We start from the raw sequence: 15,786 nt of genomic DNA, 5'->3' as shown, positions 1-15,786 counted from the left end.
TGCTTGAGATGTGGCTGGAAGTCTAAAGTACAGAGATAAGCAACATGCCTGTCGTTAGGCTGTTGTTAGCAAATAAGAAACAACAATTAGCACAGAATGGAGGTTCCAAAGTCCAATACCCAATGTGATGTGACTAGAGCAGTATAGTTTGTAGATTTGCCTTCAGGTTTACACAGACTACAGTCTTTGGCTCTGTCTTTTTCTCATTCCTCAACGAGCTTAAAATAGCTAATCCGTCTAGGTCTCACTCCCTTGTGGTGCTCATGGCTGAGGTCAGTTCCGTCTCATAAAGGTTTAATTCACTGACACGCAGTTTTTAATGCATTTTAATAATTAAATAAAATAATTAAATAAATGAAGCTATTTTGCCCTTGCTATCTTTATCTGTGGCTGTCTCTGTCCCTTAGGTCTCATAAGGTTTTCATGAGAGGGCTCAGCTGCTACTAATCATAGCACACAGCAACACATCACTTCCAGACATGTAGAGGCAGAGATACTGTTGCAATCACAATTACTCAAAGGGAATTACTCAATTCCCATTGAAAATGAGGTTTATTAGCAAAATGTATAGACTTTCAGCTTTTCACAATAAACCAAACCAAACCAAACAAGAACAATGTAAATACCTCAACACAACTAATGTAACAAGTGGATTAGTCAAATTCAACACAAAATTTCAATTTAATGACTACCACAGTCTCAGAATTAGTCAACCCCTTCATGAAAAGTGTATTTAGTACTTAGTGGAGCACCGATTTGCTTTTATGACCTGCTGCAAACGGGATGCATAGCCAGACACCAGCTTCTAGCAGCGTTCCTGAGAAATCTTAGCCCATTCCTCATGATCAATGGCCTCCAGTTCACTAAGATTCTTGGGTTTGCTTTCTGTGACTGCCTTCTTCAAATCCCACCACATATCCCAATATTTTCTATGGGGTTCAAGTTAGGTGACTGTATAGGCACTCCGGAATCTTCCAGGAACTTATGAAACCAAGCCTTGGTTTACTTTGAGGTATGCCTAGGATCAATGTATTGTTGGAAGGTCCAATTGGTCCAATGACGCTACAACTGTGGCTGGAATTGCAGACAACTTTAATACTGTTGATGAGGTAAACATGTCACAACACACAGTGCACCAAATCCTTCCGTGTGAAGGTCTGGAGTTGCAGGACAGTCAAAATGCCCATGCCAACCCCTACATACAGACATGTATGTATTGTAAGAAGGTGAACTGGTTTGATGAATCCTTTCTTCTCCAAGATCATGTGAATGGCCTGGCATGTGTGCATTGTTTACATGGGTACTTTTGGACTAAACACCTGTCCATTTTATCAGCACTACTTACCATATAAAAGCACTTTGTAGTTCTACAATTACTGACTGTAGTCCATCTGTTTCTCTGCATGCTTTGTTAGCTCCCTATCATGCTGTTCTTCAATGGTCATGACTCTCACAGGACCACAACAGAGCAGGTATTATTTGGGTGTTGGCTCATTCTCAGCACTGCAATGACACTGAGATGGTGGTGGTGTGTTAGTGTGTGTTGTGCTGGTATGAGTGGATCAGACACAGCAGTGCTGCTGGAGTTTTTAAACACCTCACTGTCCCTGCTGGACTGAGAATAGTCCACCAACCAATAATTTCCAGCCAACAGCACCCCGTGGGCAGCGTCCTGTGACCACTGATGAAGGTCTCAAAGATGACCAACTCAAACAGCAGCAATAGATGAGCGATCTTCTCTGACTTTACATCTACAAGGTGGACCAACTAGGTGGGTGTGTCTAATAGAGTGGACAGTGAGTGGACACTGTATTTAAAAACTCCAGCAGCGCTGCTGTGTCTGATCCACTCATACCAGCACAACACACACTAACACACCACCACCATGTCATTATCACTGCATTGCTGAGAATGATCCACCACCTTAATAATACCTGCTCTGTGGTGGTCCTGACCATTGAGGAACAGGGTGAAAGCAGGCTAAAAAGGTATGTAGAGAAATAGATGGACTACAGTCAGTAATTGTAGAACTACAAAGTGCTCCTATATGGTAAGTGGAGCTGATCAAATGGACAGTGAGTGTAGAAACAAGGAGGTGGTTTTAATGTTATGACCGATCGGTGTATGGCCCATAGATGGGGCATGGAGTTGCAGATAATTGACATTTGTATTCTTCTTAATTGATAGTTGTCTGCGCCTTGTTGAGTGTTAATTCGCTCCAGGTGGATGTGCTTCTATTCATCATGGTTTCTTCCCTACAGATTTGCTGGCTTTTTTGTTATGTTGGAAATGTCATGCCAGGCTTGATCTGGTCCTGTTGGCAGCACTACTTGTCTTCATCTGGGAACCCAGGCGGTGTCTCGGCACATGTTGGCATTCACAACAGAACTGGTCTGGATGAGTGAGATGCCCTAGAAGTGGTGTCAAGGCACTTTTTTGGAACAGGTCCCATGTTTGGGCTGTGCCAGTTGGTGGGATGGGGTGCTGCTCATGCATTATTGTCCCTGGCTTGTTCTTGGTTTCTGAGAACAGGGTTGTCACTGTCATCTGAGCAGCTTGCCAAATTGTGACAACCAGTTTTCATTTCTGCGCTATCCCTTTATTATCCACTTTCTTTGTTGCAGGCTGTGCATGTTTTGTCTTTCATTTGTTACCTTGTTTCCATTATTTTGGCCTCTGCTTTTATCCTCACATTACCTCTTTTGTTGGTGGTTTTGTAGCCACAGTATTTTTCTACCTTGGATAAGAATCTTGCAATTAGGGTTAATTTTCAGTTCTTGCAGGTACAGGGTTACACCTGATGCCTCAGTGGAGAGGTGCGATTCCTCTCATTACAGGATTAAAAATGAACCCAATTTGCAGGATGTTGATGTTGATGTGCTGATCCAGTAAAATGTCATTTATATTTGCTGTCCATTATTAAAAAACGCTAAGTAATCTTTCAACCTATTCATTTCTACCAGATGCCTGCCCTTATTAGTAGGTTGATGACTTATGAGACTGCTCAAGGGTCAAGGTTTTGTGTTCCTTACGCCATGCTTTGGGTTTTTAAACAATCTGCTTTAATAGAAAAGGCTGAATGGATGCCATGCAACCAACTTTTGAATTCTCAGTCATTGCAAACTAACTGACAAACTTATATTAAAATTAAAATAGACAGTTATACACACAGACATAGACTTACATGGTTCCTCCTTCCAGACTGGGCCCTCGAATGTAGAACGGTACCCGTATATCAAACTCATAAGGCATGGATTTGCCTTTGACCAGCCCAAACTGGCCGATGTGGTAGCCATGGTCAGATGTGTAGATAATATATGTGTTGTCCAGCTCACCAGTGTCCACCAGCATGTTATAAATCTGCACATAATTGCACACACACACACACACACAAAACCACATTATGATGTGCTGACATTGACAAATTATACAAAGCAAGCCATGTGGGCTTTATATACCGCAGCTCAAACACCAAAGACCACTGGAAGTCACAGTGCTCCATGAGTAATTAATAAACCAGTCAAAATCCACAATCCCATCTTACCTTATGTTCTGTATGACTTTCAAAAATAGATCAAACTTCCAGTTAAACCAATCAGCAAAAGACCGCAAAGTCTTAATGCAGGATAAAAGGTGCAATGACCTAGAAAATGCTTAATTTTCACAAAGACTTCACTTTAGTACTTGTTCTTCATTAAACGGTGAGTACTTTAACACATTATAGGCTGAATTCAGTGTTTATTTACACTTTCCTCTGAAATGAATGACCAAATTATAAAGTAACATGTACACCGATCAGCCATAACATTAAAACCACCTCCTTGTTTCTACACACACTGTCCATTTTATCAGCTCCACTTACCATATAGAAGCATTTTGTAGTTTTACAATTACTGCCTGTAGCCAGGATTCTCCCAGGACCACTACAGAGCAGGTATTATTTGGGTGGTGGGTCATTCTTAGCACTGCAGTGACAATGACATGGTGGTGGTGTGTTAGTGTGTGTTGTGCTGGTATGAGTGGATAAGACACAGCAATGCTGATGGAATTTTTAAACACCTCACTGTCCCTGGACTGAGAATAGTCCACCAACCAAAAATATACCCAGCCAACAGCGCCCTGTAGGCAGCGTCCTGTGACCACTGATGAAGGTCTAGAAGATGACCAACTCAAAAAGCAGCAATAGATGAGCGATCGTGTCTGACTTTACATCTACAAAGTGGACCAACTAGGTAGGAGTGTCTAATAGAGTGGACAGTGAGTGGACACGGTATTTAAAAACTCCAGCAGCGCTGCTGTGTCTGATCCACTCATACCAGCCAGTGGTGTATAGTAACGAAGTATTAATACTTCGTTACAGTACTTAAGTAGTTTTTTGGAGTATCTGTACTTTACTGGAGTATAAAAATTTTCGGCAACTTTCACTTTTACTCCACTACATTTTCTAAAGAAATTGTGTACTTTTACTCCGATACATTTGACGTATGCATATTCGTTACTCGTTACTACAAAATAATAATAATAAATAAGCTAAATGATGTGAGACAGACTGCAGCAGGTTTGGCGAATCTGCGCTTGTAAGTTAGATCGGTGGTTACACACATTAATGCGCAGGTGCAAACAAAGTGAAGCGCGTCGTTCACCCAAAGACATGAAAATATCGGCATATCAGAAGCTCCCCGTTTAACACACTGATGTAAGTTAATGATTAACAAAGTAAATTCGCTGACCATTGTTTTTTATTTCTTATTATTAACATTAACATTGTTCAGATATCTAGCTTACATTTTTGATTACATTCGAACCACAGATAGAACGCTTCACTAAATTTGTTTGGAATTAATTCAGTGCAAAACTCATGAAGAAATGTAGATTTATAAAAACTCACCTGCCGATATAGATAAAGATATTTCTTCATCTAATTTCTGTGTTACACCGGCAGAGGAAACATTCAGGGTGTTGAGGAAAATGCACGTCTTTAACCCTTTAATGGTCTCAACAAGAAAATTATGTTAAAAAAAAAAGTATTTCTTGGCTTTTCCTAGTTTTCAACGTTTTCAACTTTTAATGGATGATTTTTCAGCTGCTGCTTAAAGTTAGAAACGATGTTTTCTTAAAATAAGAATACCAATATTTTTTATGTTTAACACATGCCAATCAGGGAGGAGATACGACCCAAACAAGATTATTTAAATACGGCTTATTTTTACCCAAATATTTCGATTTAAACTAATAGTTGAGCAGAACATTAAAGGGTTAAAAATGCCACATGTTTTGTTAAACTCTCTTAAGTTGATATATATATCGATGACTTGAATGTACTACTTAAATAAAAAAATTGGGACAGTATAGAAAATGCAAATGAAATGAATGCAGTGTTTCTTACATTTACATCGACTCTTGTTCCATCATAACTCAAAATATTTCATGTTTTGTCTGGTTAACTTTATTTAAACTCTTAACATACATAAACATGCATTTTAAGCTACAACAAATTTCAAAAAAGTTGGAACAGGGCAATTTAGGGCTAGTAATAAGGTAAAAAAAATAAAATAAATAATAACGTGATTTCAAACCGGTGATGTCAACAGCTGATTATAATCATGATTTGGCACAAATTATGTTCAGATAAAAGAATAAAATGTATTTAATTCTATAAATTCTTATGTTGTGAAGACCTGGATTTTCTGTAGATGGAAGATCGGCTCCACTGTTAAGGTGGTTTACAGGCTTAAAAGAACAATCTCCGTATTTTTCAAAATTCTGACCGCTTCAGTTTATACTAACAACATTTACTTTGACTTCTACTTTTAATACTTAAGTACATTTAATATCAGATACTTTTGATACTTAAGTACAGGGTGGGCCATTTATATGGATACACCTAAATAAAATGGGAATGGTTAGTGATATTAACTTCCTGTTTGTGGCACATTAGTATATGGGAGGGGGAAAACTTTTCAAGATGGGTGGTGACCATGGCGGCCATTTTGAAGTCGGCCATTTTGGATCCAACTTTAGTTTTTCAATGGGAAGAGGGTCATGTGACACATCAAACTTATTGAGAATTTCACAAGAAAAACAATGGTGTGCTTGGTTTTAACGTAACTTTATTCTTTCATGAGTTATTTACAAGTTTCTCAAGGACCCTCAGTTTACACAGAACATTTTGTTCAGTGATGAGGCAAACTTTTATGTGAATGGTGAAGTTAACAAACAAAACCACCGCTATTGGTCTGACACGAACCCACATTGGATAGATCCCTCCAAGACTGTTGGAACACAAAAATTGATGGTATGGTGTGGTATATGGGGTACAAAGATAGTGGGGCCATTCTTCATCAATGGAAACCTCAAGGCCATTGGATATTTGAAATTGCTACATGATGATGTGTTTCCCTCTTTATGCACTGAAGCTGGCACGTTCCCTGAGTTTTTCCAGCAAGATGGTGCACCACCACATTATGGGTGTCAGGTCCGAGCATTCCTAGATGAACAGTTTCCTGGAAAGTGGATTGGTCGTCGTGGGCCAGTTGAATGGCCCCCAAGGTCTCCCGATCTGACCCCCTTAGACTTTTATCTTTGGGGTCATCTGAAGGCAATTGTCTATGCTGTGAAGATACGAGATGTGCAGCACCTGAAACTACGGATACTGGAAGCCTGTGCTAGCATTTCTTCTGCGGTGTTGCTATCAGTGTGTGAAGAGTGGGAGAAGAGGGTTGCATTGACAATCCAACACAATGGGCAGCACTTTGAACACATTTTATAAGTGGTCAGAAACTTGTAAATAACTCATGAAAGAATAAAGTTACGTTAAAACCAAGCACACCATTGTTTTCTTGTGAAATTCTCAATAAGTTTGATGTGTCACATGACCCTCTTCCCATTGAAAAAACTAAAGTTGAATCCAAAATGGCCGACTTCAAAATGGCCGCCATGGTCACCACCCATCTTGAAAAGTTTTCCCGCTCCCATATACTAATGTGCCACAAACAGGAAGTTAATATCACCAACCATTCCCATTTTATTTAGGTGTATCCATATACATGGCCCACCCTGTACATTAAACATCAGATACTTTTTGACTTTTACTCAAGTAATATTTTAAAAGGTGACTTTTACTTCTATCAAAGTAAATTTCTGGTAAGATACTTGTACTTTTACTCAAGTATGGACCTAAGGTACTTTATACACCACTGATACCAGCACAACACACACTAACACACCACCACCATGTCAGTGTCACTGCAGTGCTGAGAATGATCCACCACCTAAATAATACCTGCTCTGTGGTGGTCCTGACCATTAAAGAACAGGGTGAAAGCAGGCTAAAAAGTATGTAGAGAAACAGATGGACTACAATCAGTAATTGTAGAATTGTCAAAGTGCTTCTATATGGTAAGTGGAGCTGATAAAATGGACAGTGAGTGTAGAAACAAGGAGGTGGTTTTAATGTTATGGCTATCAGTGTACAGTGTAATATATGAAGAATAATGCATATAATTAGAACCACGAGAATCTACCCTCTCCAATCATACCCGGCAAACAATTGTGCGACAACAATTCTTTGAATAGACATAATTGTTCAGCATAAACTTCCTTTTCATTTTTAAATTCATTTTCATCAACTGTTTTAAATTGAGGCAGCACATTGGCTTGGTGGGTAGCACTGTGGGTTTCCTCTGGAAGCTCCGGTTTCCTCCCACAGTCCAAAGACATGCAGTCAGGTTAATTGGAGATACAAAATTTCCCTAGGTGTGACTGTTTGTGAGTGTATGTGTGCGTGTTTGCCCTGTCATGTACAGGCGACCTGTTCGAACTGTGTCCCACCTTTCACCCAGTTAACTGGACCCACTGCGATGGTAAAACAGCCATTGAATTAATGTTTTATATTGGCCAGGGTCGCGGCAGATTCGGTTCCACCGGTAAACACTTGGTGCAAGCCAGGAATACCTTGGACAGGGTGTCAATCCATCGCAGACATAGTAAAACATGTTCGTGTCGACGTCTGGCCGGGCCATATCATCTCTGAGATTCAAACCTGGGTCTCAGCAGTGGTGGGCTAGTGTAATAGACCACTGCCCCATCTGAGCACCCTGCATGACCTTTTTTTCATATATTTACATATATATATACTGATCAGCCATAACATTAAAACCACCTCCTTGTTTTTACACTCACTGTCCATTTTATCAGCTCCACTTACCATATAGAAGCACTTTGTAGTTCTACAACTACTGACTGTAGTTCATATTTTTCTGCATGCTTTGTTAGCCCCCTTTCATGCTGCTTCCCCAGGACCACCACAAAGCAGGTATTATTTAGGTGGTGGATCATTCTCAGCACTGCAGTGACACTGACATGGTGGTGGTGTGTTAGTGTGTGTTGTGCTGGTATGAGTGGATCAGACACAGCAGCACTGCTGGAGTTTTTAAATACCGTGTCCACTCACTGTCCACTCTATTAGACACTCCTACCTAGTTGGTCCACCTTGTAGATGTAAAGTCAGAGATGATCGCTCATCTATTGCTGCTGTTTGAGTTGGTCATCTTTTAGACCTTCATCAGAGGTCACAGGTCGCTGCCCACGGGGCGCTGTTGGCTGTATATATTTTTAGTTGGTGGACTATTCTCAGTCCAGCAAGGACAGTGGAGTATTTAAAAACTCCATCAGCATTGCTGTGTCTTATCCACTCATACCAGCACAACACACACTAACACACCACCACTAGGGAGAGTCCTGACCATTGAAGAACAGCAAGAAAGGGGGATAACAAAGTATGTAGAGAAACAGATGGACTACAATCAGTAATGGTAAGTGAAGCTGATAAAATGCACAGTGAGTGTTGAAACAAGGAGGTGGTTTTAATGTTATGGCTGATCAGTGTTTAACTTGTATTAATTCTTATGCATTAAATATGAGCTCATATCTACTTGACAGTCTGACTAATCTCCGTGCACAGCTAAACCTATAATAGCCTTAATGTTATATATTAAAGCGGAAAAGCCATACTTAAATAATTGTAATATCAGTAAAGACTGTGTAATAGTGAAATGCATATTTTTTCCTCAAACCATTTATGAGAAAAAGCCTTGGAAAACTGGACCGATAACACTACTGAGACTTTGAACCTGGACGTCTTTGATTTGTAGGCAGTCACGTTAATATACTGTGTCTAAGTTCCTGCAGACACAGTGAAGCATGAACATAACTGTTTCCCAATTATGGGTGAAATAAATAGTTATTTAAAAGCTACTTTAGTTTATAACAGTTTATTAGGAACACCGTGCTAATACCAGATGTAACTTGGCTGACAGGAGCAGAACCTAACAATGCTGTAGCCCAGCCACCGTAAGGTTCCAAGACACCAGAAAGCAGATTAATGGCTGTTTATCTGTGAGATCAGCAGTTTCTGCCATGATTAAACCATGCCATAATCAAAGTCACTCCAGTTCCTAATAAAGTGACTGTTGAGATTGTATGTAGTTCTACAATTACTGACCGATCAGTGTATAAACATGGGCTTGGGAGTTTGTTTGTTTATTAAGATTTTAACATCATGTCGTAGACAATTTTGTGTCTCCAATTCACCTCACTTGCATGTCTTTAGACTGTGGGAGGAAACCGGAGCTCCCGGAGGAAACCCATGCAGACACGGGGAGAACATGCAAACGCCACACAGAAAGCACTTGGCCACCGTGCCACCCCCGGGCTTGGGAGTACTTAAGAAAACCATTGTCACTTAACACAGCCTGCCACTGCTCAATATTCTACTCCGCAAACAGAAAACCTTACTTTAGCAGTAACAACAACATGTGTGACTTGCTTATGTTTATGGATATAAATGATATTATAATGGCATATTAGCAAGATTTTAGAACATTTAAGTTCGAAAATGGATGATTTTGTTTGTTTAATTCTTAACGCCATGTCAGCTGCAATGGCTATTATCATGGCTAACTAATAGATTATATAAACATCAAGGTGGTGGGTCCATTTTTTTTTCTTTTTCATGTATGTATGGTGGTTAAGAGTGTGTGTGTTTGACTGTGAGGATCTAACTTATAAGGTGTTTGTCCAAAATGGATGAATGTAAATCTTCTTTTTGTAGACATTGTCAGGTAGTCATATAGTGTGCATATGTGTTTATAAATGCATTATGAATGATTCACCTTCTCCACACTGTCGTCCACCGAGAGCAATGTCTGCAGCCTTTTCCTCTGCAGCATGTTCGTAAACTCCATGTGAATGGGCTTCATCGGACCGGTGTAGCGCATGATCCAGTGCTTGTCCAGGTTTGGAGCATAGTTATAACTCGGAGTACTAGACAGAAAAAGAAAGAGACAGTGAGAGGCCCGGTAGCATCAAAAATGATGATCTGTGGATTGAAATAATCCATTTTTATTTTATACAAAAAGAGATATGTTTTATGTTCTTGGTTCATAGGAAAATTAATTAATAAACTAAATTAATATTTTAATTTAATTGCTGTTACGTTGTCCTTAGTCTTTTATCACACTCTCACTTTGATTAGTAGGATCCCCAGGCATGCTAAGGGCTGTGTATTTTCATAAATATTCAGTTTGGTTCTTGGAAAGTTCAAGTCTCTGAGGCGTCCAAGTGGAATTAGTCACCACAGCAATTGTTGACATAGAGTGTGTAGTACATCAGGCAGGGCTGATAGTTCTTTGCCTTATAAAGCACATATCTGACAAGTGGATATAATTATATAACAGGTAGTTACGACCACACTGTTTTTACCATATCTGTATCATCCACTGACTGTTGAATATCATTAACAGCCATGCTAGCTTTGGCCAAGGTTCAACCTTAAGTTTTGTACTTTATCAGGATGTAAAGAAGATAGTGACATTAGAAGGGTTAAGTCTGGATCGGTCATTGTCCTGAATGCACCATCATCAGCGCTTACTGTTTAATACCAATATGCACCCTAGAGTCTCTTTTTCTGACCTTATTTGTTATAATACTAACAATATGTTTTATTTATATAGCAGCTTCCACAATCTCAAGGTTCCTTTACAGAAATACAAGGACAGAAATACTGATTACAAAGAAAAGTCTTCAGGAGAGACAGAGATGGAGTTCTAGAGCTAGTGCCCATTAAGGAGAGTGAGAGGCGTAGAGAGGAACCTCCCACCACAGGACCTTAGAAAGTGAGTAGAAGTGTTAGGATGTAGGCCTTTAGGGCTTTAAATATAAAGAGCAGATTTTGTATTTGTTATGTGATGTTACCAGAAGCCAGTGGAGTTCATTAAAAATGGGGGAGGGGTACAAATTAGATACAGTAGACCCTTGACTTATGAATATAATTGGTTCTGAAGGGCTGTTCTTAAGTCAAAATGTTTGTTATTTAAACCTATTTTTCCTATAAGAAATAATGTAAATAGAATTAATCTGTGCCAGACCTCACACACCGCCCCCTTACCTAACCTCTCTAATGTCTTAAATGTTCTTTTTTGTTATAAATATAAGTATATTTTCCATTAAATCTTAAATGATAGAATAGACATTCCTGTAATAAACAATAATAAACAACATTACACAGTAGTACTGTACAGTACATAAAAAAACACCACATTTCAGTACAGTACGTGTGCTGTACCATACACCATAATACATTTCCTTCTTTTTTTATAAAATGTATCTACCAGAAACAACAATAACTCTCATATTTCTCTATTATTTCCTTCTTTATTTCAGTAGTATTATATTTTGTAGGTGTAACTGCACGAAAGAAAGAATACTTTACTGAGCCGAATTCCTTCTTCTCTCTCACTCACTGCCCCCTCTGTCTGATACAGTGACAGCTACTGGCAGGAGTAATTATACAACAACAAATGTAATAGATTTGTTCATTTTCTCAACACTGCGCTTTCTCTGCACCTTCTTTGGGGACATTTTAATATTGAATTTAAAACATTGGAAAAACACCGTCCGCTGTCCGAATGTTCGTTCACTGTATATATACGTATATAGAGAGAGATGCTCGGAGTCAACTTGCTCGTGACGTCACGTGTTCCGCGAATTTCAGTTCATAATCTAAAATTTGTTCGTACGTTAAGTTGAAAAAGATTGATCGTAACCCAAAATTTTTGGATGGTAAACCGTTCGTAACTCAAGGGTCTACTGTATATGGATGGATGGATGGATGGATAGATGGATAGATAGATAGATAGATGGATGGATGGATGGATGGATGGATGGATGGACGGACGGACGGACAGATGGATAGATAGATATTACATAAGCTACGTGTATACAATGGTAGTCCCTTGCTTTTTTTTGCGCACACACATGCACTGCCCAGTTGTTGTAGACACACTATATGACTATAATGACAAACATTTGTGGAAAACACTTCTAATGATAAGAGTTCAGATGTTTTAGTCACACTTTTTGCAATCAGGTGTATCAAGTCAATTATAGAAAATAAAATGATATCCTTTCAAATAGACAAGGCCCTTTCCTCTTCAAGCATGACAGTGCCCTATTGATTTATTGGGCGATAGCAGGAAACACCACGGACAGGTCGCCAGTCCATCACAGGGAAGACACACATACTTTTAATTAATTACTAGTAGATTTAATTAACCTGGCTGTATGTCTTTGACTTTGTGAGGCAAGCCACACTGACACAAAGAGAACACGCGAATTTAACACAGAAAGGAATCAAACCCAGGTCCTTTTTGCTCACCACCGTACAACCCAGGTGTATGAACAGAACATGGAACTCTGTAGCTTTTGAGTCACAGTACTGAACCAATCAGGACTGAAGAAAGTCATGACTCAAGGCCTTTCTGTGTACTGACACCTGGGTGGTACTATGAGCCCCACTGCTGTTAGTCAAGTAAAAACCTGGGTTACTGACTAACACCCTACACACGACAGACCAAGTACACATGAAATGACTTAATACATGCAATAGATCAGCCAGAAATAAAGTTTTAAATGCGTTCATTTTTAATTAGATCTGACTTTTGCTTGATGGCCAATTATCAAAGTACTTCAAATGTGATTTACTTTTGAAATGTTTGCACATTACAGACTAATTACACTTGGCGTCTGGCAGCACATTCATTTCTCATTCTTCATTTCAGGATTGGTTGTACGTGTTGAACTGGGGTTATGTTTATTTCCATTTAACACAATCATGAGGTGGGTTATTTATTTCTCTTTAACACACAAGCACAGGTTGGGTTATATTATTTTATTTAACACTATTTCTATTTATTTTTTATAAAGAGCTTCAAATATAATTCTAGGTAATACATACATACAGTATGAACTGACATGGTTTGTACTGACACTACAAGAAGTGTCCAAAAGCAAACATGGTCCAGTTAAATTCGTAGATTAATTTATTTATTATTAGGATTTTAACATCATGTTTTACACTTTGGTTACATTCATGACAGGGCTGATAGTTACCAGTTACACAAGATTCATCAAGCTCCACACAGAAAGAACCCGGGCAGTTAGAACCTGGAAGTTAAATCCAGGACCTTCTTGCTGTGAGGTGACGGTGCTACCCACCGAGCCACTGAGTCACCCTGTTTAATTTGTAGAGTAGTATTGTAGCGTTGGCGAGACGTAAGAAAAAGTGACACTTATATTTAGGAGAATAACCCTTTTATTAGGGCATGGAAAAAGGGGCCAGATCTGATATATGGCAGATCCCTCCCACTTATCGAGCAAGTTAATAGGACTAAATCTGTACATATAAAAGTAACTATAGATGAACGGCCATGGAATCATCCAAATTTAAATGTATAATCTGATGATAAGATGAAACGTTAGACTGAAAACAGCCCAAAAGCAGAAGGATCAATAAAAAACAGGGTTTGTCTGTTTAGATGTCACAGTTATAACATACCAGTGAATGATTCCTGTATACCTCTCTATATTGAAAACATTTTACTACAAGACTCGCCATAGACGACAGGCTACTTTGTTATTTCCAGAAATTTCCAGCCCAAATAATTGGCAGAACCCTACAATCCTGATGTAAGAATCTATGTGTGCTGAGAAGTAAATGACCAATCACTGCAGCAATCGAGCTGACATGTTTTCTCTGTAACTCTGTAAGTAATTTAGCATTAACACACAAGCAAAGTGAAGCAGTGACAAGTCTGAGATGTCAGACACCAAAGAAAAACACCACACATGAATAAACACACTTTTATCTGATCTGTGTCAAGCTGAGATAAAAACACAAACCAGCCAATTTCTACACCCACCACTTGTGAAAAGTGTGGCTGAGAAACAAGGTGGGTTTGTAGTCTGGTTTTGTTTATCCTGTCTGACAAAACAGCACCTTGACATTTGGGAGATTTTATCAAATCTTACATTAGCCTGCCATCCATAGTAGTTGCTTTGCTTATTTAAATACATTCCATCAAGTTGTCTACATCATATACTGAGCATCTTACAGCGAAGCAATTCTACAAGTGTACAGACCATGGTGGCCCAGCGATGCAGCCGATTGGCTGGTCACGTCCTACGACTACCTCTAAGCAGACCAGCATTTACTGCAACTCAATGGACACTGCCAGATGGTTATAGGCAACGTGGAAGACCAGTGCAGACCTGGAGATCTACATCTTAAGAAGATCTGAAGCGCCTGAATATCACATGGAAAGAATCCAGACTTTTTTAGCGCGTTTAGTTGTCTTTGTCTGATTGCGTCATGATTCCTCTCCACTAATGCCGATCCCCGCTCTGATTGAGGAGAACGAAGCTAACCCATGCCCCCTCCGACACGTGGGCAGCATCTTGTCCCCTACACTTGACGAGTGCATTGCGGATCAGCACTGTATACAAGAGAGACACACCCTGATCAAAGCACTGTTTTCCCTGTCTCTGTGCAGGCGTCATCAATCAACATTAGTTATGAGAGAGACCCTATCCAGCTCAATATCCCACCCTCTAAACAACAGGCCAATGGTAGGCAGAGCTGAGACTCGATATGATGTATTCAAGATCCCAGCTCTAATGTGCTAGCGTGTGTTTAATCGTCATTTGAAGACAGTGAGAGACTCGGATGTTGCAACGGACAGAGGATGTTCGTTCCACATGAACAACTGAACAGTATAATAGATATTTAGTCTAATTTTGCTTATAACAACTCATAAAAACAATAATAAAGGCATTTAAGCATGTGATGTTCATTAAAGCAGATGGGTAGACGTTACAAAACGAGACAGAACTGCCACCTGGCACTTTTCTTGTTCTGAATAGTGTGTTATTGCTCCGAAATGATACATAATTCATATTCTGTGGCGTCAAGGACAGCATGAGCTGAAAGAGGTTAGTCTTCAATAAGAAACATTGATACTACTTTAAGCAGCGTCAACCTCCTACTCCTGCCTTTATACACTTTATGAATGAGGTATTACACAATATCATGAACATCTTTATCAAGACACCAAAACTAGTTTTATCAAGTAACTCTGGGGTGTCCAACCAGCTCAAGATCAGGTGTCCATAAGGTTGTTGAAGAACACTCCTGACCTAAAGCATCACTATAGAGATTGTCTGAAGCTGAATCATCACCAAGGTCTCTCAAAGCATCTTCTCTCTCATTTGCTTGTTTAAACAAAAGTTTAGCGCAAGTTCAGTTCTTTCTGTTTCTTTATCGCTCCATCCCTCCTCCCTTACATCTCCTTTACTAGTCTACATATAATCCCTTTAATCCTTTCAGTCCTCTCTGTGTCTTTCTCCTCATCCAGCTGCTCCCATAAGCTCCCCTCCGTTTGAAATGAATGT

The 15,786-nt window shown here is 39.4% G+C and overlaps 1 protein-coding gene across 2 annotated transcripts in view; it reads right to left on the bottom strand.

Moving 5' to 3' along the window:
• The window catches only part of LOC134333119 (extracellular sulfatase Sulf-2-like), a 97,121-nt gene that overhangs the window by 18,008 nt on the left and 63,327 nt on the right, over nt 1-15,786 (bottom strand). For both annotated transcript variants that reach the window (XM_063014961.1, XM_063014962.1), the window contains exons 6-7: nt 10,173-10,323; nt 3,185-3,360 (exon numbers count right to left, since the gene is read on the bottom strand). In XM_063014961.1, the coding sequence (XP_062871031.1) occupies nt 3,185-3,360; nt 10,173-10,323 (327 nt within the window). The remainder of the gene's footprint in view (nt 1-3,184; nt 3,361-10,172; nt 10,324-15,786) is intronic.

Source organism: Trichomycterus rosablanca, chromosome 19, assembly GCF_030014385.1.
Source record: "Trichomycterus rosablanca isolate fTriRos1 chromosome 19, fTriRos1.hap1, whole genome shotgun sequence".
Lineage (NCBI taxonomy): Eukaryota > Metazoa > Chordata > Actinopteri > Siluriformes > Trichomycteridae > Trichomycterus > Trichomycterus rosablanca.
This window is presented reverse-complemented; position numbering and strand designations above follow the sequence as displayed.